Source organism: Dendrobates tinctorius, unplaced genomic scaffold (genome assembly GCF_039654945.1).
Source record: "Dendrobates tinctorius isolate UK_male_01 unplaced genomic scaffold, ASM3965494v1 ptg000086l, whole genome shotgun sequence".
NCBI classification, from domain to species: domain Eukaryota; kingdom Metazoa; phylum Chordata; class Amphibia; order Anura; family Dendrobatidae; genus Dendrobates; species Dendrobates tinctorius.
This window is the reverse complement of record NW_027361754.1, coordinates 8343463-8365077: the sequence shown is the minus strand read 5'-3', so window position 1 is coordinate 8365077 and position 21615 is coordinate 8343463. Positions and strand designations below refer to the sequence as shown.

General features: G+C 45.4%; 1 protein-coding gene and 3 non-coding genes across 4 annotated transcripts; all 4 read right to left on the bottom strand.

The window, feature by feature from the left end:
- Positions 1-15746: 15746 nt before the first annotated feature.
- Positions 15747-20642, bottom strand: HSPA8 (heat shock protein family A (Hsp70) member 8). Its single transcript, XM_073584991.1, has 9 exons — positions 20490-20642; positions 19164-19373; positions 18881-19086; positions 18276-18428; positions 17477-18032; positions 17073-17275; positions 16769-16967; positions 16324-16556; positions 15747-16124 (listed from the first exon to the last, which is right to left on the bottom strand). Exons 2-9 carry the CDS (start codon positions 19366-19368, stop codon positions 15939-15941), a joined length of 1941 nt encoding a protein of 646 aa, XP_073441092.1. The 5' UTR covers positions 19369-19373; positions 20490-20642; the 3' UTR covers positions 15747-15938.
- On the bottom strand, positions 16199-16297 carry LOC141098128 (small nucleolar RNA SNORD14). Its single transcript, XR_012234153.1, has one exon. It is a non-coding gene; the product is annotated as a small nucleolar RNA SNORD14 (small nucleolar RNA).
- LOC141098122 (small nucleolar RNA SNORD14) lies at positions 16626-16724 on the bottom strand. Its single transcript, XR_012234148.1, has one exon. It is a non-coding gene; the product is annotated as a small nucleolar RNA SNORD14 (small nucleolar RNA).
- On the bottom strand, positions 18633-18732 carry LOC141098130 (small nucleolar RNA SNORD14). The gene has a single exon (XR_012234155.1). It is a non-coding gene; the product is annotated as a small nucleolar RNA SNORD14 (small nucleolar RNA).
- Positions 20643-21615: the final 973 nt, after the last annotated feature.

Below are 21615 nucleotides of genomic sequence, written 5' to 3'. Positions count from 1 at the left end.
TTCCCTCCTTTGCCCCCTTTTCACTTTCTACCCTGGCAGCACCTTGCTGTAAAACCTTTAAATAAGGTAATGCCAAGATGGTGGTTTGGCGTGAGACAGAGACCCAGGAGACACTAGAACATTATCGCAGAAATAAATCACAATTAGAACCTTACAGGAAGAAGGGCAGCGCAGATCCAATGGGAGTACAGGCAGAGAGTGACTACACAGTGAGGTGTCACATGGCAAAAATCTGTGGGTTCAGCTATCTAAGGCTGTGTGCCCACGATGCGATTTTTAAGCGTTTTTGCCGTGATTTTCGGCGCGAAAACGTTTAAAAAACTCATACAGAACGCCCCCCATGCATTCCTATGGCATTCCGCACATGCTGTGCTAATGCTGCGCTTTTTTCCGCGGCGTAATCGCATCGCAGAAAAAAACGCAGCATGCTCATTCTTTTGGCGGAATCGCAAAGAATTGCCGCGATTCCGCACCCATAGGAATGCATGAGAACCGCTTACTTCCCGCAAGTGGCTATGCCCACCATGTGCAAAGTTAAGCGTCTCATGTGCGGATGGTACCCACGGTGTGGAGGAAAGGAGACTGTCCTCCAGACCCTGGGTACCGTACCCCTGTAAAAAAAAAAAGAGTGGAAAAAAAAAAAATCGGGGTATATTTACCTTCCGGCGTCACGCGCTGCCTTCCCAGGCCTCAGCGTTCCCAGTAATGCCTTGCGGCAAGGACCTGTGATGACGTAGTCTCGCGTGACTCTAGCGGTCTCATGAGATCACTATAGCAACGTGAGACCAACGTCATCACTGGTCTCGCAAGGCATCGCTGGGAACGGGAGCGTCGCTGAGGCTGCGTGGGACGTCGGAAGGTAAATATACCCCGATTTATTTTTTTATCATTTTTAACATTCTATCTTTTACTATTGATGCCGCATAGGCCGCCTCAATAATAAAAAGCTGGTCACACTTGTCAAACACTGTTTGACGAGTGTGACCAACCTGTCAATCACTTTCCAAGCGATGCTTCAAATCGCTTCGAAAGTGCTTGAATTTCGCACGCGAAAATCGCGAACATAGTCGCGCAGAAAAAACGCGCGTTTTCTGGGAAGGAATCCGGTTTTGCGTGTCCGGTTTAAAACGCTACGTGGGCACATAGCCTGAGGGTTTGCCAAGAACTAGTTCTACATGTACAGGCTGGATGACATTAGCAAGATCAATCTGAGATTTACCCAACCGCTGCCACTCTGCCCCTATTGGTGAGATTGTGACAGCTGCAGTCAGTCTCTGGGCTCAATGGTTTGCACAGGCTGTTGGTGAGGATCACATTCCTCACCAATCGTTACACCGATGCTTCTACCTTGTGCCAGTCATTACACTGGCTACCCATCCACTCCAGAATTCAGTATAAACTTATTACCCTCACCCACAAAGCCCTCCATGGTTCAGCACCACCTTACATCTCCTCCCTTGTTTCAGTATACCACCCTACCCGCGCCCTCCGTTTTGCTGATGACCTGAGGTTAGCATCCTCAAGAATCAGAACCTCCCACTCCCGTCTCCAAGACTTTACACGTGCTGCGCCAATTCTTTGGAATGCACTTCCCAGGTCAATACGATTAGTTCCAAATCCCCAAAATTTTAAGCGTGCCCTGAAAACGCACTTATTCAGACTGGCCTACCGCCTCAACATATTAACCTAATCTATCCCTATGTGGCACAGCCAAAAGTTTTACCATAACCAGGTTCACCGCATCATGTTCCCACATGCTTTATGCATCCATTAGCCCTCTGTGTCTGTACTGTTACACACTTAACATTATGGCTGGTCTAAACAATCAGGGCAATTGTTACCACCCACCTTTCGTGTCTACCTCTTTCCTCATAGACTGTAAGCTTGCGAGCAGGGCCCTCATTCCTCTTGGTATTTGTTATAATCTATGTGATTATTGTTATGCTGTAATGTCTATTGTCTGTACAAATCCCCTCTGAAATTTAAAGTGCTGCGGAACATGTCGACGCTATAGAAATAAAATTTATTATTATTATGTCACCACTAGTATTTAAAACATGTCCTATATACTTATGATATACACTACTCAAAGAAATAAAGGGAACACTAAAATACCACATCCTAGATATCACTGAATGAAATATTCCAGTTGCAAATCTTTATTCATTACATAGTGGAATGCGTTGAGAACAATAAATCATAAAAATGATCAATGTAAATCCAAATTAATATCCCATGGAGGTCTGGATTTGGAATGATACTCAAAATCAAAGTGGAAAATCAAATTACAGATTGATCCAACTTCAGTGGAAATGCCTCAAGACAAGGAAATGATGCTCAGTATTGTGTGTGGCCTCTCCACGTGCCTGTATGACCTCCTTACAACGCCTGGGCAAGCTCCTGATGAGGCGGCGGATGGTCTCCTGAGGGATCTCTTCCAAGACCTGGACTAAAGCATCCACCAACTCCTGGACAGTCTGTGGTGCAATGTGTGACGGTGGATGAAGCAAGACATGATGTCCCAGATGTGCTCAATCGGATTCAGGTCTGGGGAACGGGCGGGCCAGTCCATAGCTTCAATACCTTAATCTTACAGGAACTGCTGACACACTCCAGCCACATGAGGTCTGGCATTGTCCTGCATTAGGTGGAACCCAGGGCCAACCGCACCAGCATATGGTCTCACAAGGGGTCTGAGGATCTCATCTCGGTACCTAATGGCAGTCAGGCTACCTCTGACGAGCACATGGAGGGCTGTGCGGACCTCCAAAGAAATGCCACCCCACACCATTACTGACCCACTGCCAATCCGGTCATGCTGAAGGATGTTGCAAACAGCAGATCTCTCTCCAAGGCATCTCCAGACTCTGTCACATGTGCTCACTGTGAACCTGCTTTCATCTGTGAAGAGGACAGGGCGCCAGTGGAGAATTTGCCAATCCTGGTGTTCTGTGGCAAATGCCAATCGCCCTGCACGGTGTTGGACTGTGAGCACAACCCCCATCTGTGGATGTCGGGCACTCAGACCATCCTCATGGAGTCGGTTCCTAACCGTTTGTGCAGACACATGCACATTTATGGCCTGCTGGAGGCCATTTTGCAGGGTTCTGGCAGTGTTCCTCCTGTTCCTCATTGCACAAAGGCTGAGGTAGCGGTCCTGCTGCTGGGTTGTAGCCCTCCTACGGCCCCCTCCACATCTCCTGGTAGCGCCTCCAGCCTCTGGACACTACACTGACAGACACAGCAAACCTTCTTGCCACAGCTCGCATTGATGTGCCATCCTGGATGAGCTGCACTACCTGAGCCACTTGTATGGGTTGTAGAGTCCATCTCATGCTACCACGAGTGTGAAAGCACAACCAACATTCAAAAGTGACCAAAACATCAGCCAGAAAGCATTGGTACTGAGATGTGTTCTGTGGTCCCCACCTGCAGAACCACTCCTTTATTGTGTCTTGATAATTGCCAATAATTTCCATCTGTTGTCTATTCCATTTGCACAACAGCATGTGAAATTGATTGTCAATCAGTGTTGCTTCCTAAGTGGACAGTTTGATTTCACAGAAGTTTGATTTGCTTGGAGTTATATTCTGTTGTTTAAGTGTTCCCTTTATTTTTTGAGCAGTGTAGAATGCTAGACAATTCAACCACAATCAATATCTTTTTTGTAAACAGCTGTATAACCTCTTAGCTGCTTAACAAAATACAAAAGATTCTAGCTTAATTATAAGGTATAGTACTCTTTATTAATATATATACTAAAATAAAGACAAATAACAAAATAATTTCATATAACACAATGACAACATAAGGAAGGTCCTCCAAAAAGGGGGAAGGTGCAAATTGGCTGCCTATTATAAAATTCCCTAGGAAAATCAAATATTAAATGGTGCTTTGAAAGAATTAATCAAAATGGATGACATAAATCCTATGTGTCGTTCAATATAATTGTCCAGACCAAAATAGAAAGAGCCGAGTGCGATGTAAACACACACACAAAAAAAATACTAATATTAACCCCTTCCTGACATCCGACGTACTATCCCGTCCACGGTACCCGGGCCCGTATGACCGTGGACGGGATAGTACGTCTACCGCGATCAGCGGCGCCCACGTGGTGAGCGCCGCTGATCGCGGCCGGGTGTCAGCTGATTATCATAGCTGACACCCGGCACAATGTGTCAGGGGCGGTCACGGACCGCCCCCGACACGTTAACCCCTTGCACACCCCGATCAAACACGATCGCGGTGTACCGGGGGTTAAAGGGAAGCATCGGCAGGGAGGGGGCTCCCTCCGTGCTTCCCTGAGCCCCCCACGGCAGCGCAATGTGCAGCGCTGCTGCGGGGGGCTCCTTTCCTCCAGGCCCCCGAATCCAAGATGGCGATGGGGGCCTTCGGGGGCCTGAGGAAGCTGGCTTCCTCAGTGCCTGCAAAGCGCAGGCATGAGGAAGCCTTCTGCAGTGCCTGTGTCAGATCGCTGATCTGTCACAGTGATCTGTGATGTGACAGATCAGCGATCTGTCACAGGACAGTGATGTCCCACCTGGGACTATTTAATAAAGTAAAAAAAAAAAAAAAAAAAAGTGTAAAAATAATTAAAAAAAAATCGCCAAATATATTAGAAAAAAAAAAAAATATTCCCCCAATAAATCCATTTTTTGGAAATAATAAAAAAAAAAACAATAAAAGTACACATATTAGGTATCGCCGCGTCCGTAACGACCCGCCCTATAAAACTGTCCCATTAGTTAACCCCTTTAGCGAACCCCTTAAAAAATAAAAATAAAAAACGAAGCAAAAAATAATGATTTATTATCATACCGCCAAACAAAAAGTGCAATAACGCGCGATCAAAAAGACGCATATAAATATCCATGGTACCGCTGAAAACGTCATTTTGTCCCGCAAAAAACGAGCTGCAACACAGCATCATCAGCGAAAAAATAAAAAAGTTATAGCTCGCTGAATAAAGCGATGCAAAAATAATTATTTTTTATATAATTTTTTTCATTGCATAAAACCGACAAAAACATAAAAAAACGACCTAAATGAGGTATCGCTGTAACCGTACTGACGTGAAGAATAAAACCTCTTTATCAATTTTACCGCACGCGGAACGGTGTAAACGCACCCCCCCCAAAAGAAATTCATGAAACGCTGGTTTTTGTTCATTCTGCGTCCCAAAAATCGGAATAAAAAGCGATCAAAAAATTCCACGTGCCCGAAAATGGTACCAATAAAAACATCAACTCGTCCCGCAAAAAATAAGACCTCACATGACTCGGTGGGTCAAAATACGGAAAAATTATAGCTCTCAATATGTGGTGATGCAAAAACTATTTTTACAATAAAAAGCGTCTTTTAGCGTGCGACAGCTGCCAAACATAAAAACGCCATAAATAGTAAATCAAACCCCCCGTTATCACCCCCTTAGTTAGGGAAAAATAATAAAATAAAAAAAATGTATTTATTTCCATTTTTCCGTTAGGGTTAGGGTTAGGGCTAGGGGTGTGTTGGGGTAGGGTTAGGGCTAGGGTTAGGGTAGGGTTAGGGCTAGGGTTAGGGTTAGGGCTAGGGTTAGGGGCGTGTTGGGGTTCGGGTTGGAGTTAGAATTGGGGGTTTCCACTGTTTGGGCACATCAGGGGCTCTCCAAATGCAACATGGCGTCTGATCTCAATTCCAGCCAATTCTGAGTTGAAAAAGTCAAATGGTGCTCCTTCCCTTCCAAGCTCTGCTATGCGCCCAAACAGTGTTTTACCCCCACATGTAGGGTATCAGCCTACTCAGGACAAATTGCAAAACAATTTTTGGGGTCCAATTTCTCCTGTTACCCTTAGGAAAATAAAAAATTGGGGGCAAAAATATCATTTTTGTGGAAAAAAATGATTTTTTTATTTTCACGTCCGAGTGTTATAAACTTCTGTGAAGCACTTGGGGGTTCAAAGTGCTCACCACACATCTAGATAAGTTCCGTGGGGGGTCTAGTGTCCAAAATGGGGGTCACTTGTGGGGAGTTTCAATAGTTTAGGTACATCAGGGGCTCTCCAAATGCACATGACACCCGCAGACCATTCCATCAAAGTCTGCATTCCAAAACGTCACTGCTTCCCTTCCGAGCCCCGACGTGTGTCCATACAGTAGTTTTATCCCACATATGGGGTGTCAGCGTACTCAGGACAAATTGGACAACAACTTTTGGGGTTCAATTTCGCCTGTTACCCTTGGGAAAATAAAAAAATTGGGGACTAATTGATCATGTTTGTGGAAAAAATACGATTTTTTTAGTTTCATGCCCTGGCATCATAAACTTCTGTGAAGCCCTTGGGGGTTCAAAGTGCTCACCACACATCTAGATAAGTTCCTTGGGGGGTCTAGTTTACAAAATGGTGTCATTTGTGGGGGGTTTCCACTGTTTAGGTACATTAGGGGCTCTCCAAAGGCAACATGACACCCGCAGACCATTCCATCAAAGTCTGCATTCCAAAACGTCACTACTTCCCTTCCGAGCCCCGACGTGTGCCCATACAGTAGTTTTCTCCCACATATGGGGTATCAGCATACTCAGGACAAATTGGACAACTTTTGGGGTCCAATTTCTCCTGGTACCCTTGGGAAAATAAAAAAATGGTGACTAAAAGATCATGTTTGTGGAAAAAATACGAATTTTTTATTTTCACGCCCGGGCATTGTAAACTTCTGTGAAGCACTGGGGGGTTCAAAGTGCTCACCATACATCTAGATAAGTTCCTTGGGGGGTCTAGTTTACAAAATGGTGTCATTTGTGGGGGGTTTCCACTGTTTAGGTACATTAGGGGCTCTCCAAAGGCAACATGACACCCGCAGACCATTCCATCAAAGTCTGCATTCCAAAACGTCACTACTTCCCTTCCGAGCCCCGACGTGTGCCCATACAGTAGTTTTCTCCCACGTATGGGTTATCAGCATACTCAGGACAAATTGGACAACAACTTTTGGGGTCCAATTTCTCCTGGTACCCTTGGGAAAATAAAAAAATGGTGACTAAAAGATCATGTTTGTGGAAAAAATACGAATCTTTTATTTTCATGCCAGGGCGTTGTAACTTCTGTGAAGCACTGGGGGGGTCAAAGTGCTCACCACACATTTAGATAAGTTCCTTAGGGGGTCTAGTTTCCAAAATGGTGTCATTTGTGGGGGGGTTCCACTGTTTTGGTACATCAGGAGTTTTCCAAACGCGACATGGTGTCCGATCTCAATTCCAGCCAAAAACGTCAAATGGCGCTGCTTCCCTTCCGAGCTCTGCCATGCGCCCAAATAGTGGTTTACCCCCACATGTGGGATATCAGCGTACTCAAGACAAATTGCACAATAACTTTTAGGATCCTGTTACCCTTGGAAAAATAAGAATTGAGGGTGAAAAGATCATTTTTGTGGAATAAATATGATTTTTTAATTGTATGGCTTTATGTTATAAACTTCTGTGAAGCCCATGGGGGTTCAAAGTTCTCACCACACATCTAGATAAGTTCCTTAGGGGGTCTAGTTTCCAAAATGGTGTCATTTGTGGGGGTTTCCACTGTTTTGGTACATCAGGAGTTTTCCAAACGCGACATGGTGTCCGATCTCAATTCCAGCCAAAAACGTCAAATGGCGCTGCTTCCCTTCTGAGCTCTGCCATGCGCCCAAATAGTGGTTTACCCCCACATGTGAGGTATCAGCATACTCAGGACAAATTGCACAACAACTTTTAGGGTCCTGTTACCCTTGGAAAAATAAGAATTGAGGGTCAAAAGATCATTTTTGTGGAAAAAATATGATTTTTTAATTGTATGGCTTTATGTTATAAACTTCTGTGAAGCCCATGGGGGTTCAAAGTTCTCACCACACATCTAGATAAGTTCCTTAGGGGGTCTAGTTTCCAAAATGGTGTCATTTGTGGGGGGTTTCCACTGTTTTGGTACATCAGGGGTTTTCCAAACGCGACATGGTGTCCGATCTCAATTCCAGCCAAAAACGTCAAATGGCGCTGCTTCCCTTCCGAGCTCTGCCATGCGCCCAAATAGTGGTTTACCCCCACATGTGGGGTATCAGCGTACTCAGGAAAAATTGCACAATAACTTTTAGGGTCCTGTTACCCTTGGGAAAATAAAAATTGGGGTGAAAAGATCATTTTTGTGGAAAAAATATGATTTTTTAATTGTACCGCTGTACGTTATAAACTTCTGTAAAGCCCTTGTGGGTTCAAAGTTCTCACCACATATCTAGATAAGTTCCTTGGGGGGTCTAGTTTCCAAAATGGGGTCACTTGTAGGGGGTTTCCACTGTTTAGGTACATCAGGGACTCTCCAAACGTGACATGGCGTCCAATCTGAATTCCAGCCAATTTTGCATTGAAAAAGTCAAACGGCGCTCCTTCCATTCTGAGCTCTGCCATGCGCCGAAACAGTCGTTCCCCCCCACATATCAGGTATCTGCGTACTCAGAACAAATTGCACAATAACTTTTGCAGTTCAATTTCTCCTGTTACCCTTGGTAAAATAAAAAAAATTGAACCTGAAGTATTTTTTTTATGAAAAAAGTTAGATGTTCATTTTTTTTTAAATATTCAAAAAAATTCCTGTGACGCACCTAAAGGGTTAATAAACTTCTTGAATGTGGTTTTGAGCACCTTAAGGGGTGCAGTTTTTAGAATGGTGTCATTTTTGGGTATTTTCTATCATATAGACCCCTCAAAGTGGCTTCAAATGTGATGTGGTCCTAAAAATAAAATGGTGTTGTAAAAATGAGAAATCGCTGGTCAACTTTTAACCCTTATAACTTCCTAACAAAAAAAAATTTTGGTTCCAAAATTGTGCTGATGTAAAGTAAACATGTTGGAAATGTTAGTTATCAAGTTTTTTGTGTGCCGTATCTCTGTGATTTAAGGGCAAAAAAATTCAAAGTTGGAAAACTGCAAAATCTTCGCCAAATTTCCGTTTTTCTCACAAATAAATGCAAGTTATTTGAATGAAATTTTACCACTAACATGAAGTACAATATGTCACGAGAAAACAATGTCAGAATCACCGGGATCCATGGAAGCGTTCCAGAGTTATGACCTCATAAAGGTACAGTGGTCAGAATTGTAAAAATTGGCCCGGTCATGAACGTGCAAACCACCCTTGGGGGTGAAGGGGTTAAAGGGGACTAAATCCTCCTATCTATTTCCCATGGCCACAATTTTCTTCCTATGATCAGTTACAAACATCTAAAATGTCCGCAAAGAGCAAAGTAATGGAACTGCAGAGTTATTTTAAGAGATGCAAAACCAGAGCCAAATCATGCTATATATATTCCATATGGCTACAGGTTATTACCTATAATTGGGCTGCATATACTCACATAGCACAATTTCTAAATATATTCAAGTATATTTAACACAGAGCAAGCATCAGTGGGAATGACTTATATCAGTACATCACCTGAGTGAATCAGTATAAGTTGCGTCCCATAGGAAAATGAACAGCCACATATATTGGGTTGGAAAATTAGTTTAGACCCTGAAGTCTTCTTACTGGGAGCAAAATATCCTTCACTCCCTAAGGGCCCACAGAAATTGGCAAATTTTCTATTTATGGCTACTAAAATCCATATAGCAGCAAAATGGAAATTCCCCTCACTTTCAATATCATTGGTTAAGGACAGAATGAATAATATCATGTTATTTGAGAGGATCAAAGCTTCTAGAAATAAGTGGGAACAGTTCTTCAAACTCTGGTACCCCTGGTTAGAGCTGGAGTCAGGTTTACAATTGGATCAGGCAATACATCTTTCTCCACGACTCAGTCAAGAGGGAGGCACGCGAGAGATGTGATGAATATATATCAACCCTCCGATGTTCAAACACCAGTCAGGATCTTACCAGGCTGGGTTGGGTTCTGAAACTATGCTAATGAATACATCAGGGGCGTAACTACCGGGGTAGCAGCCAAAGCGGTTGCTTTAGGGCCCGGCCCATATAGGGGCCCGGGTCCCCGATCGGCGCTACCCGGTAGTGCAATTAACAGTGCGGGCTGGGCCAGGTGGCAGAGCATCGCCGTTGTTGCTGTTCCGCGGCCTAGCGTGCAGTAGAGTGATGAGGTCATCATGCTGCGACCTCCTCACGCTGCTGCTGGCGACGCAGAGCAGGGCAGAAGAGGCAGGGACAAGGCGGCCGGCGGGAAGAATGGTGAGCAGCAGCGCTCCAATGAGGAGCCGGACTCAGAGCTGAGCTGCTGAAGATTGGAGAACTGTCATTTGCTGTGCATAAGGTATGGGGCATGAATCCATGTCGTTAGTCCACAAGGGCAGCCGCACAGCATTGTTTGTATGAAAGTGTGTGTGTATGAGTGTGTGTAAGTGTGGTGTGTGTATGTGTGACTGTGTATATGAGTGTGTGTGTGTGTGTGTATGAGTGTGTGTATGAGTATGTGTGAGTGTGTGTATGAGTATGTGTGAGTGTGTGTATGAGTGTATGTGTGTGTGTTTGAGTGTGTGTGTGTAAGTGTGTATGTGTGAGTGTGTGTATGAGTATGTGTGAGTGTATGAGTATGTGTAAGTGTGTGTATGAGTGTGTGTGTATGTGTAAGTGTGTGTATGAGTGTGTGTGTAAGTGTGTATGAGTATGTGTAAGTGTGTATGAGTGTGTGTGTGTTCAGACGGGCAGCGTGGAGGGAGGACATTATAGAGACTAAGGGCAGTATGTGGGGGACCTTATGGAGACAAACATTATGGAGAGGGACGGTGTGGGTGGGATATTATGGAGAGGGACATTTATCATGGGGAGGGGCGGCATGTGTGGGGGTATATTATGGTGAGGGTCGTGTAGGGGGTATATTATGGAGAAGGGTGATGTGGGAGGGATATTATGGAGAGAGACAGTCTAGGGGGATTTTTTCTGTAGGAAGCACATTGATGGACAATTATTACAACATGGTAGATATTTATACTTTGTTGGCAGTATAATGACTTTACAACGGCGCAAAATACTCCTGGCCAGGATGAAAGCCATGCGCGGTTTATAAAAGCTCGGCGTCCATGCCGCCGCACGCGGCTCTCATCGTGGCCAGGAGTATTCTGCGCCGTTGTAAAATCATAAGCGCACAGCAAAAGGGCTAAGCCTCCTGATGTGCCCTAATATGATAGTGTAGGGCGAAACGCGTTGAGGCAACATTGCTGAGGTATGACAGAGCTTAATATCACGGCTTAACATCTCAGGCACATTGTGGACATATTAATCCCATTATGAGTACGGGGATGAGACAAAATTGCCGGGATGTGGTAGAGCCTTAAGTTTATGGCTCAGTATACTGGCAGACTATATTAATGTTACTCCCATGTGAATAAGGGGATAGCATGTGCATATGAGAGGTGACATCTACGGACTGAGTGAGATAAATCATTCGGTCACAGGCTGGCATCTGTTTCAATTGGGCAGAGGAGCCTTTGTGTAGTCAACGGATGACACTGTATTAGGGAGATTCCGTTATTCTATTGGGGACAATGTGCAATAGCATTAGCACTTTAGTCTACGGATATTGTAGTGTAAAATTGGCTATTAATGATTGGGAATGATGCAATGGTATATCCATATATAGTATATCCATATATGCAATAATTGTTAAACACTTCCCTTAAAAAAGGATGCCCAGTGAGATTTTCCCTCATTAAAGGGTGTCTTGGAGTCCATGAATACAATGTTGTATAATTATATTAGTGTCCTTTATGACCCCCTCTTGTGGCAGGGGTTGATTGGACAGACTGCACACAAGCACGGTGGATGATTTGATATATTGTTTATTCACAATTTATTAAAAGTTTTATTTTTCCACCACAGTCAGTGGTTTTTGCAATTACGGTAATTTGTTGGATTTGTATCTGGTGTAAGGGTGCCAATTCAGTGAAATCTCTATTACTGACTACATCTCATAAGTAGTGAGGTTCCTGTATGGTCCGCTGTCTGCTGATAAAGGTAGCAACAACTCCCAGTATCTTCTTACCATAGTTAAGGACATACTGGGAGCTACATGTTCATGTCATACAAGTGTATCATGGGGCTTATCTAACACTGAAATTGACCACTGTAGTAAGCATGGTGCTGCATTCATCTCCTGACTGTGGTTCTAATGTTACATTCATCTACTGATGGTGGTTCTAACGTTACATTCATCTACTGACGGTGGTTCTGTCGCTGCATTCATCTACTGATGGTATTCATGACCCTGCATTCATCTACTGATGGTGGTTCTGTCCCTGCATTCATCTACTGATGGTGGCTGTGTCCCTGCATTCATCTGCTGATGGTGGTTCTGGCCCTGCAATCATCTGATGGTGGTTCTGTTGCTGCATTCATCTACTGATGGTGGTTCTGTTGCTGCATTCATCTACTGATGGTGGTTCTGACCCTGCATTCATCTACTGATGGTGGTCCTGTTACTGCATTCATCTACTGATGGTGGTTCTGACCCTGCATTCATCTACTGATTGTGGTCCTGTTGCTGCATTCATCTACTGATGGTGGTTCTGGCCCTGCATTCATCTACTGATGGTGGTTCTGGCCCTGCATTCATCTACTGATGGTGGCTATGACCCTGAGTTCATCTACTGATGATGGCTGTGTCCCTGCATTCATCTACTGATGGTGGTTCTGGCCCTGCATTCATCTACTGATGGTGGTTCTGTTGCTGCATTCATCTACTGATGGTGGTTCTGACCCTGCATTCATCTACTGATGGTGGCTGTGTCCTTGCATTCATCTACTGATGGTGGTTCTGACCCTGCATTCATCTACTGATGGTGGTCCTGTTACTGCATTCATCTACTGATGGTGGTCCTGTTACTGCATTCATCTACTGATGGTGGTTCTGTTGCTGCATTCATCTACTGATGGTGGTTCTGACCCTGCATTCATCTACTGATGGTGGTCCTGTTGCTGCATTCACCTACTGATGGTGGTTCTGGCCCTGCATTCATCTACTGATGGTGGTTCTGGCCCTGCATTCATCTACTGATGGTGGCTTTGTCCCTGCATTCATCTACTGATGGTGGCTGTGTCCCTGCATTCATCTACTGATGGTGGCTGTGTCCCTGCATTCATCTACTGATGGTGGTTATGACCCTGCATTCATCTACTGATGGTGGCTGTGTCCCTGCATTCATCTACTGATTGTGGTTCTGGCCCTGCATTCATCTACTTGTCGGTGGTTCTGGTGCTGCATGTATATGCTGACGGTTCTGTCACTTCATTCTACTACTGGTTCTGATCATGTACACATGTAGCAAACCATAATGTGCTTCATGGCTATGTTAAAACTGAAAATTATATGGTTCCATATGTGATATTTGAGGTTCTGTAGGCAGGTCCAGGTGTGACCAGTATAGAGCATTGTAAAAAAAAATCCTAGGTAATGAGAAGCATAGCATACTTTGCTTTACTACATATCTGAAAATGTATATCCAGTTTAAAATACATGAGCATAATATGCGATTTGTCTGATCAATAGAAACACTCATCTGAGCCGATCCCAGTACTTTCAGGTTTTTCATTGAGCAGCTCTCAGACAGGCAATACAGTAGTAGGCATACAGCCTATGAAGCAGCCAGAGGTAAACATGTGAAAGGGGTTGTCCAGATTTAAGTTACAAGTCACTGACTGCAGACTCGTGAACATTGCTCGCAGTGCTGTGATTCGGCGGGCGCGTGACTGCAGGTTTGTGATGTGCATACATGACAACTAGCCTTGCTCGGCCCCACTTATTACACCTGTATTGAGCAAGGCCAGAAACAGTCTAGTTGTAATATGACTGGGAATATACACATCACATACTTGATCACATAAGTGCCAGCTCCCACCGCCAGAGAATCCTCACAGCGCACATGTGAGGATTCACATATAGTGACTTTAGACTTGTAGCTTAAGATCGGACCTTTTTAACGATGGGCCGCTACTCATGGGCCACTGCTGTGTACTTGCCCCCCAGGCTAAAATGTGCCAGCCAGCCCCTTGCAAATAAGTACATTACTGCATCTGCAGCGCTCCGGCGGGCGCTGTGGCCAATGCTGTCTTGGGGGCCCGCCACGTGTAGTGTAGGGGATCCGGGGACCCAGCGGAAAACAGCCTACGCTGCATTTCTGTGCCTGCTGAGCGGAGCAAAGCTCATATTGGGCCGGCCTCCCTGCAGCCAGTGTATTGCTTCAGACTAGTTCAGTCCTGCCCCTTCCCTGAGCCCTCACTGTCTATTTGCTCTCTGCAGAGCTGCCTGCCACATAGACCTCTGGGAAATGTAGTTCCTGGAGGTCGGTTTGCACGGAGGAAGGCAGGCAGCCCTGTCTCAGCTTAGTTAATGCCAGCCACTCAGCCAGCCTGATTTCTTGCCTCGCCCTCAGTTTTTTTGTTTTTCTTCAGTGCCAGCCCAGCCCAGCCTTTTCTGCAGTGTTTGGTAACAATTGACTCTAGTATGCATTATCGGTAAGGGGGTGCGTCTTGAAGGGGGCCCCCCCATTTAAAAGTCTGCTATGGGGCCCAATCAGTTCTTGTTATGCCCCTGGAATACATACTACTGTAAAAACGCACTGTGGGTTTAATGATTCTCTCCCATTCACCGTCTTGTCTCTTCCCATGTCAGCATTTGTGATGTTTAAAGTTAAATTTCCCCTGCAAGGGAAAATTTTGCCTATGTAATGCTATGTTCAATAAAAAACCCTATTGAAATTAGTTATTTATTCATTTCTATTACTTTTGGGCGATTACTAGCACTTGTTTTGCCATCCAGCTTGTCCTATTGCAAGAGGTGTGAATACCACAGGTTTTATACTTTCCTTGTTGATCACCTAATCAGAAGCACATTAAGTAGAATGAGGTGTACCTCTGGTTGGAATTCAGACACTGGAATGGAAATCTGACATGTAGAGAAGTTTATAAAACTGCAGTGGTCTCTTTGCCAGAGCTGTATACAGCTTAATTTGGCTCTGGTTTTGCATCTCAAATTATTTTGCTTCTTTGTGAACATTAGGTTTGTAACTGATCATAGGCAGAAAATTGTGGCCATGGAGGTATATAGGATTTAGTCCCCTTTAATATAGTTGTGCTCATCCCCATTTTGATCTGCCATCTAGTGGCAATTGCCATGATCACCATTGCAACTGAAATGCACTGCCCTCTACTGGTGCTTTATAGTAAATGCATTGTACCCAGTGCTACACTCGATTTATCTATTGACCACATACAATCCAGTCCCCTATGATTTCGCAAACTAGATTTAAAGCCATGGAACTCTGTTAAATGCACAAAGCCTGTTGTGTACAGCGCTTTATGCTGGGTGCATCCGAATCACATAAAGTTTTAGCAGTTCCAAAGACCAAGACCCTCACTATATGAACCATATTTACACCTATCATGAGGGGGAAGAGTCTATTGAAAATATCAAGCTGATGCCTGCTTTTATAACAAGTTACCAGTATATTAAGTGAATGTCCTAGGATCAATCATGATTTGCACAAGCCACATCACTCCATTACAGAGCTAGTCTGCTGCATGTTGGGGGTGAAGTGTCACGTCACAGCTGCCATGTTTAAGTCACTTACAAGATCAGGCTATAAGCCCAGATGTCAGCACCTAGCAGATGTTACACGATACAAGGGGGACCAAGCATTTAAGGGTTTCAGGACAGCCCTAATACCTACAGCAAACACAGATGGGACCCATGCTAGGAGGCCAAAAAGAAAAGCCATGAGACACACACACACACCACTTGCCAGTTAAATACTTTATTTCTCTGGACCGGTTTGTTACAGTACAGGTAAAGTGCCATGGTGTTCCATGTCTGATGGAGTGAATTCAAGTATTAACGCCCCAACACCATAGCATAACTGGGAGTTAGGAACAGCCAATGAACATTTGTGCCCTAGGAGTCTCATCAGGGGAATGCATTTCCAGCTTGTGTTTAGTCGACCTCCTCAATTGTGGGCCCAGATGATGCACCGCCGGAGGGAGCTCCACCTGCTCCTGGGAAGCCACCAGGCATTCCTCCTGGCATGCCACCAGCACTCTGGTACAGCTTGGTGATTATGGGGTTGCAGATCTTCTCCAGCTCCTTCTGCTGATGCTCAAATTCATCCCTCTCTGCAGTCTGTAGGGGGAAACAAGGGATTAGAGATCAAGAGGCAGTGTACATTGAGCACACATCTACAGATGAAGTGCAGGTCGCTCAGACATCCAAGGAAGGTACTAGGGCCATCATGAGCCTCACAGCTCTGGTCTGGTGAAAACTACGAATGGCATTGGAAACATTCATCATAGCGACCCTCTAAGATCACCTCCATACATACCTGATTCTTGTCCAGCCAGGAGATGACCTCATTGCATTTGTCCAGGATCTTCTGCTTGTCCTCATCACCGATCTTTCCCTGCAGCTTCTCATCCTCTACAGTGGCTTTCATGTTGAAGGCATAAGACTCCAGCGAGTTCTTGGTGGAAACCTTGTCTCTCTGCTTGTCATCTTCTGCCTTGTACTTCTCAGCCTCTTGGACCATACGCTCTATGTCTTCCTTGCTGAGACGACCTGTTGATGATAGTCACATTAATCTGCACAGCTCTAACAAGTTGTGGACCAACACAAAATATTTGTCAACCGCTCAGACATCCAAGGAAGGTACTAGAGCCATCATGAGCCTCACAGCTCTGGTCTGGTGAAAACTACGAATGGCATTGGAAACATTCATCACAGCGATCGACTGATGCTACCTATGGTGACTGATCTGAGGCAGTTGTTACCTTTGTCGTTGGTAATTGTGATCTTGTTCTCCTTGCCGGTGCTCTTGTCCACTGCAGACACATTCAGGATACCATTGGCATCAATGTCAAATGTCACCTCAATTTGAGGAACACCACGAGGGGCAGGAGGGATTCCAGTCAGTTCAAACTTGCCCAGCAGGTTATTGTCCTTGGTCATGGCCCTCTCACCTTCATATACCTGTAGGATAAAGACAGTCAGTACTGATGCAGCAAGACTACAACTCCCAGCATGCACCAGTATACTGGAGAGGCACAGTATAAATAAGGCAAGTTGTTTCCTCACTTGAATCAGGACTCCAGGCTGGTTGTCAGAGTAGGTGGTGAAGGTCTGTGTCTGTTTGGTGGGAATGGTCGTGTTACGCTTGATTAGGACAGTCATAACTCCTCCAGCAGTCTCGATACCCAGAGACAGAGGGGTGACATCGAGCAGAAGGAGGTCCTGCACATTCTCAGATTTATCTCCAGACAAGATGGCAGCCTGCACAGCTGCAAAGAGAGAAAACAGTTAGACAGCTCACCAACAAAGTCGTCATGTCATGATTAGTATGAAATACGCTCAGACATCCAAGGAAGGTATTGGGCCATCATGAGCCTCGCAGCTCTGGTCTGGTGAAAACTACGAATGGCATTGGAAACGTTCATCACAGCGATACAAATCATTCTGCATGTGGCAGTACTCAGACATACCTGCACCATAGGCTACGGCCTCATCTGGGTTGATGCTCTTGTTCAATTCCTTCCCATTGAAGAAGTCCTGAAGCAGCTTCTGGATCTTGGGGATACGTGTGGAGCCACCAACCAGCACAATGTCATGGATCTGGGACTTGTCAAGCTTGGCATCACGGAGAGCCTTCTCTACTGGGTCCAGGGTTCCTCTGAAGAGATCAGCGTTCAGCTCTTCAAAGCGAGCTCTGGTGATTGATGTGTAGAAGTCGATTCCTTCATACAAGGAGTCAATCTCAATGCTAGCCTGTGTGCTGGATGACAGGGTACGCTTTGCACGCTCACAGGCAGTGCGGAGACGGCGAACAGCTCTCTTGTTGTCAATGATGTCCTTCTTGTGCTTCCTCTTGAATTCAGCCACAAAGTGATTCACCATTCTGTTATCAAAGTCTTCACCGCCCAAATGAGTGTCGCCAGCAGTTGACTTTACTTCAAAGATGCCATCTTCAATGGTCAAGATTGACACATCGAAAGTGCCACCACCCAAATCGAAGATCAGCACATTCCTTTCTGCACCAACCTGTAAAGAGAATAAAGTGTTAGGCCAAAACAAGCAAGATCCTGCCCCCTACCCCATGAATGCATGCTTTTCTGACAGTGCATGAGACCACTCATGCTTATCTATTGCATGTGATCGCTCAGACATCCAAGGAAGGTACTGGGGCCGTCATGAGCCTCGCAGCTCTGGTCTGGTGAAAACTACGAATGGCATTGGAAACGTTCATCACAGCGATCTGCAGATTAACTGGATGGCATATGTTACCTTTTTGTCCAATCCATAGGCGATTGCAGCAGCAGTTGGCTCGTTAATGATACGCAGGACGTTGAGGCCAGAAATAGTGCCAGCATCCTTTGTCGCCTGACGCTGGGAATCATTGAAGTAGGCAGGGACAGTGATCACAGCATTGGTCACAGTCTGTGAGATAAAAACACTACAAGTCAGCAAATATATTCACATACAAGACTTGGGTGGATGGCAGAGAAGGTGCAACTAAAGCAGCAAGACAAGCCACAGCCTCTGCATACAGTGCAAGTTGTTGCTTCACAGCCACCAGATAAGTGGGGTAATATGAAAGGAAAAGTGAATTAGTCACTTGAGGAAAAGACAAATTTAACATGATCGCTCAGACATCCAAGGAAGGTATTGGGGGCCGTCATGAGCCTCATAGCTCTGGTCCGGTGAAAACTACGAATGGCGTTGGAAACGTTCATCACAGCGATCGACTGATGCTACCTTATCCATGCAGCCCATGAACAGCAGGCAGGTCACAATTTTGAAAGACCACCATGATCTTGGTGTAAACACAGCAACTGACCGAACCCCCCCCCCCCCCAACAAATGTGGATGCCCAGCAAGATGCAATTTACCTTGCCAAGGTAAGCTTCTGCAATCTCCTTCATCTTTGTTAACACCATGGAGGAGATTTCTTCTGGGTAGAAGGACTTTGTCTCGCCTTTGTACTCCACTTGGACTTTAGGTCTGCTGCTGTCACTTACAACAGTGAACGGCCAGTGCTTCATGTCAGACTGCACCACAGCGTCCTCAAACCTGCGGCCAATCAGACGCTTGGCATCTAAATACCAAAATACATGAGTCAGCCTGTGTGCCAGCACTGAAGAGGAACATCACTGATCATGGACCAGAACTTACCAAAGACTGTGTTAGTTGGGTTCATGGCAACCTGATTCTTGGCGGCATCACCAATCAGCCTCTCTGTGTCAGTGAAGGCCACATAGCTGGGAGTGGTCCTGTTGCCCTGGTCATTGGCAATGATTTCCACCTTACCATGCTGGAAGACGCCCACACAGGAGTAGGTGGTGCCAAGATCAATACCAACTGCTGGTCCCTTAGACATGGTTTCTGTGATGGAGAAAATAACAGTGAGAATACAAGATGCAGGACTGCAGCTGGGAGTAGTACAGCTACAAAGACCTCCAGCTATTACATATCAATGGGACATCCACCTGCTAAAGCCCCTACTGTTTCAGGCAGGTCATGTGACCACAGCAGCCATGAAACTAAACTAGGTCCTAGCAAACAGCTTAAGTGGTCATATGACACCTCACTGGAAGACAGGAGGGGCCCCAATACAAAGCATTTGAGTCCTGATGCTTTAAACTACCATGTAACTTGAGAAGCACTTTACATACACCTTTGTCTCAAGTCTTTGTGACCCCCCTCCCCAGAATAGTGAAAGGGCCCCCCATTACAAGGGTTATAGGACACTCCATCACAGGAAGCCACAGATAAGGGCACTACCAACCCTCACATGGAGGACTGCAACATCCAGTAGCACAGCTCCTATGATTAGAGGTATTGTCCACTATGGTCCTGTACCTGCTACTTAAAAGTCACCATTTTCAGTCTAGCAGAGACAAGGGAGTACTCCTAGTAAAACAGTAAGGTCATTATTACACCCATCCCACACAGCCAGCTCTGCTACATCTCCAGGATTGCTTAATCTATACAATAATGTCACTTGTTGGACCCTCCAGACATAGCTCTGCCTCCCCCACAGATCAGCAGAGACACTCATGTGATCAAACCACTTATTTCTGCACAGGTGGGCTACATCCAGGGTGACCCACACACCGGAGTAACACCACTATGTAACAACCAGCTCTGCTACATCAGCCTGTGCACAGATCGGCAGGCCACAATAAGGGACTCACGAGCCACCGGCTGTAAAGGGCACACCTGGAGGCCATTTTGGGAGAGCAAGCCGCCATTTTGGTACAGAAGACCACGTGACCCGGAGAGAACAGTCACCACTAACACTTCGGACCCCACATTTACTAGTAAATCATTGCTAGGAGCACGGATGAGAGAGATACTAGGAGTGGGTGATAATAGCCGACACTGGGGATGCGACTGATAAAGACGCCGAAATCTCCCATATTATGTAATAAAAGCAGTCCACAAGGGAGAAGCATAGAGCCAAACAACCGGCTAATAGCCATCGCGCCGCCACATTACCTGCACTGCAGTTATCCTTCCTCAGTCACTGTGGAGCTGCTCGCCGTCTCCGAGCTGCGCGCTGGTGAAATGAGGTGGAGCAACGAAGCCGGCGCCCTTTTATACAGCCGAGAAACTTCCAGAATTTGTGCGTGACGTCAACGCCCCTCCAGCCAATCCCCGCACTGGGAACGAACACCTGACCCAAACTGTCGTCATCTTCTGGAACGTTCCTGTGTCCGCAGTCAGCGGGGGTGACCGCCGCCATCTTTAAATCATTACTACATACCCCGACCTCGCCGGTTTACTTCAGTCATGAAGGAATTAATAGCGACTTCGACGTGTTAGTGGACTGAGCGGAGGGACGGGTTATCGCCGTGCGTGAAACCGGGTGAACCGCTAAATTCGGGTCTAAAAATCCCCCGGTACTTGGCGCTGGGAGTATGAGTCGGTTATACTGTATTATCCGTGACTATGGTTTTACTCTTTACTAATCTGTGGCGATGCTGGCTTTGCCCAAAAGTCAAATGGCGACTGGTTTGTTCGTAAAGGCGGGAATTAGTCTGACCGTTGTTGAAAGGTTGGTAAAAATCATGTGGTCTGTATAGCGGGAACTGCAGCCAATCACAGGCGGTGATTCAGTAGTGTCCTCATGTGAGTCTGAGAGAAGACTGATGCGTGAGGTGATGAGAAACCTCTGAGGAGAATGCGAATATCCACGTATCTGAGGGAGGATCACACTGTAAATTGTGTAATTTCTTTTCCTACAGGCCACTGTGCAGTTCACATTTAGAATTTGTGCTGATTTGAGCTGAAATCAAACTTGCCCTAATCGTATTGAAGTATGGCGGGCAATGTGTTTGTAAGATGCTGCATTATCTGCTTGAATATTGTACCCGGAGGCCATGGGGAGCCAGAAAAAAAAATGCATGTACTCCCCCACCCCCCATAAAAAGGTGCAGAATTTCAACATTTCTACACTAACACATTAAAAACATGTTGTGTAAAATATGCACTTATAAAGCAAATTCTAGGCAAAAAATAGAAAAATATTCAGAATTGAGAGTCCTCAGTAGGCAAAAAATACACATTCATCAGAGAAGATTGCACAACAGTGTTTTAGGTTTGAGAACATGGACTCAAACCT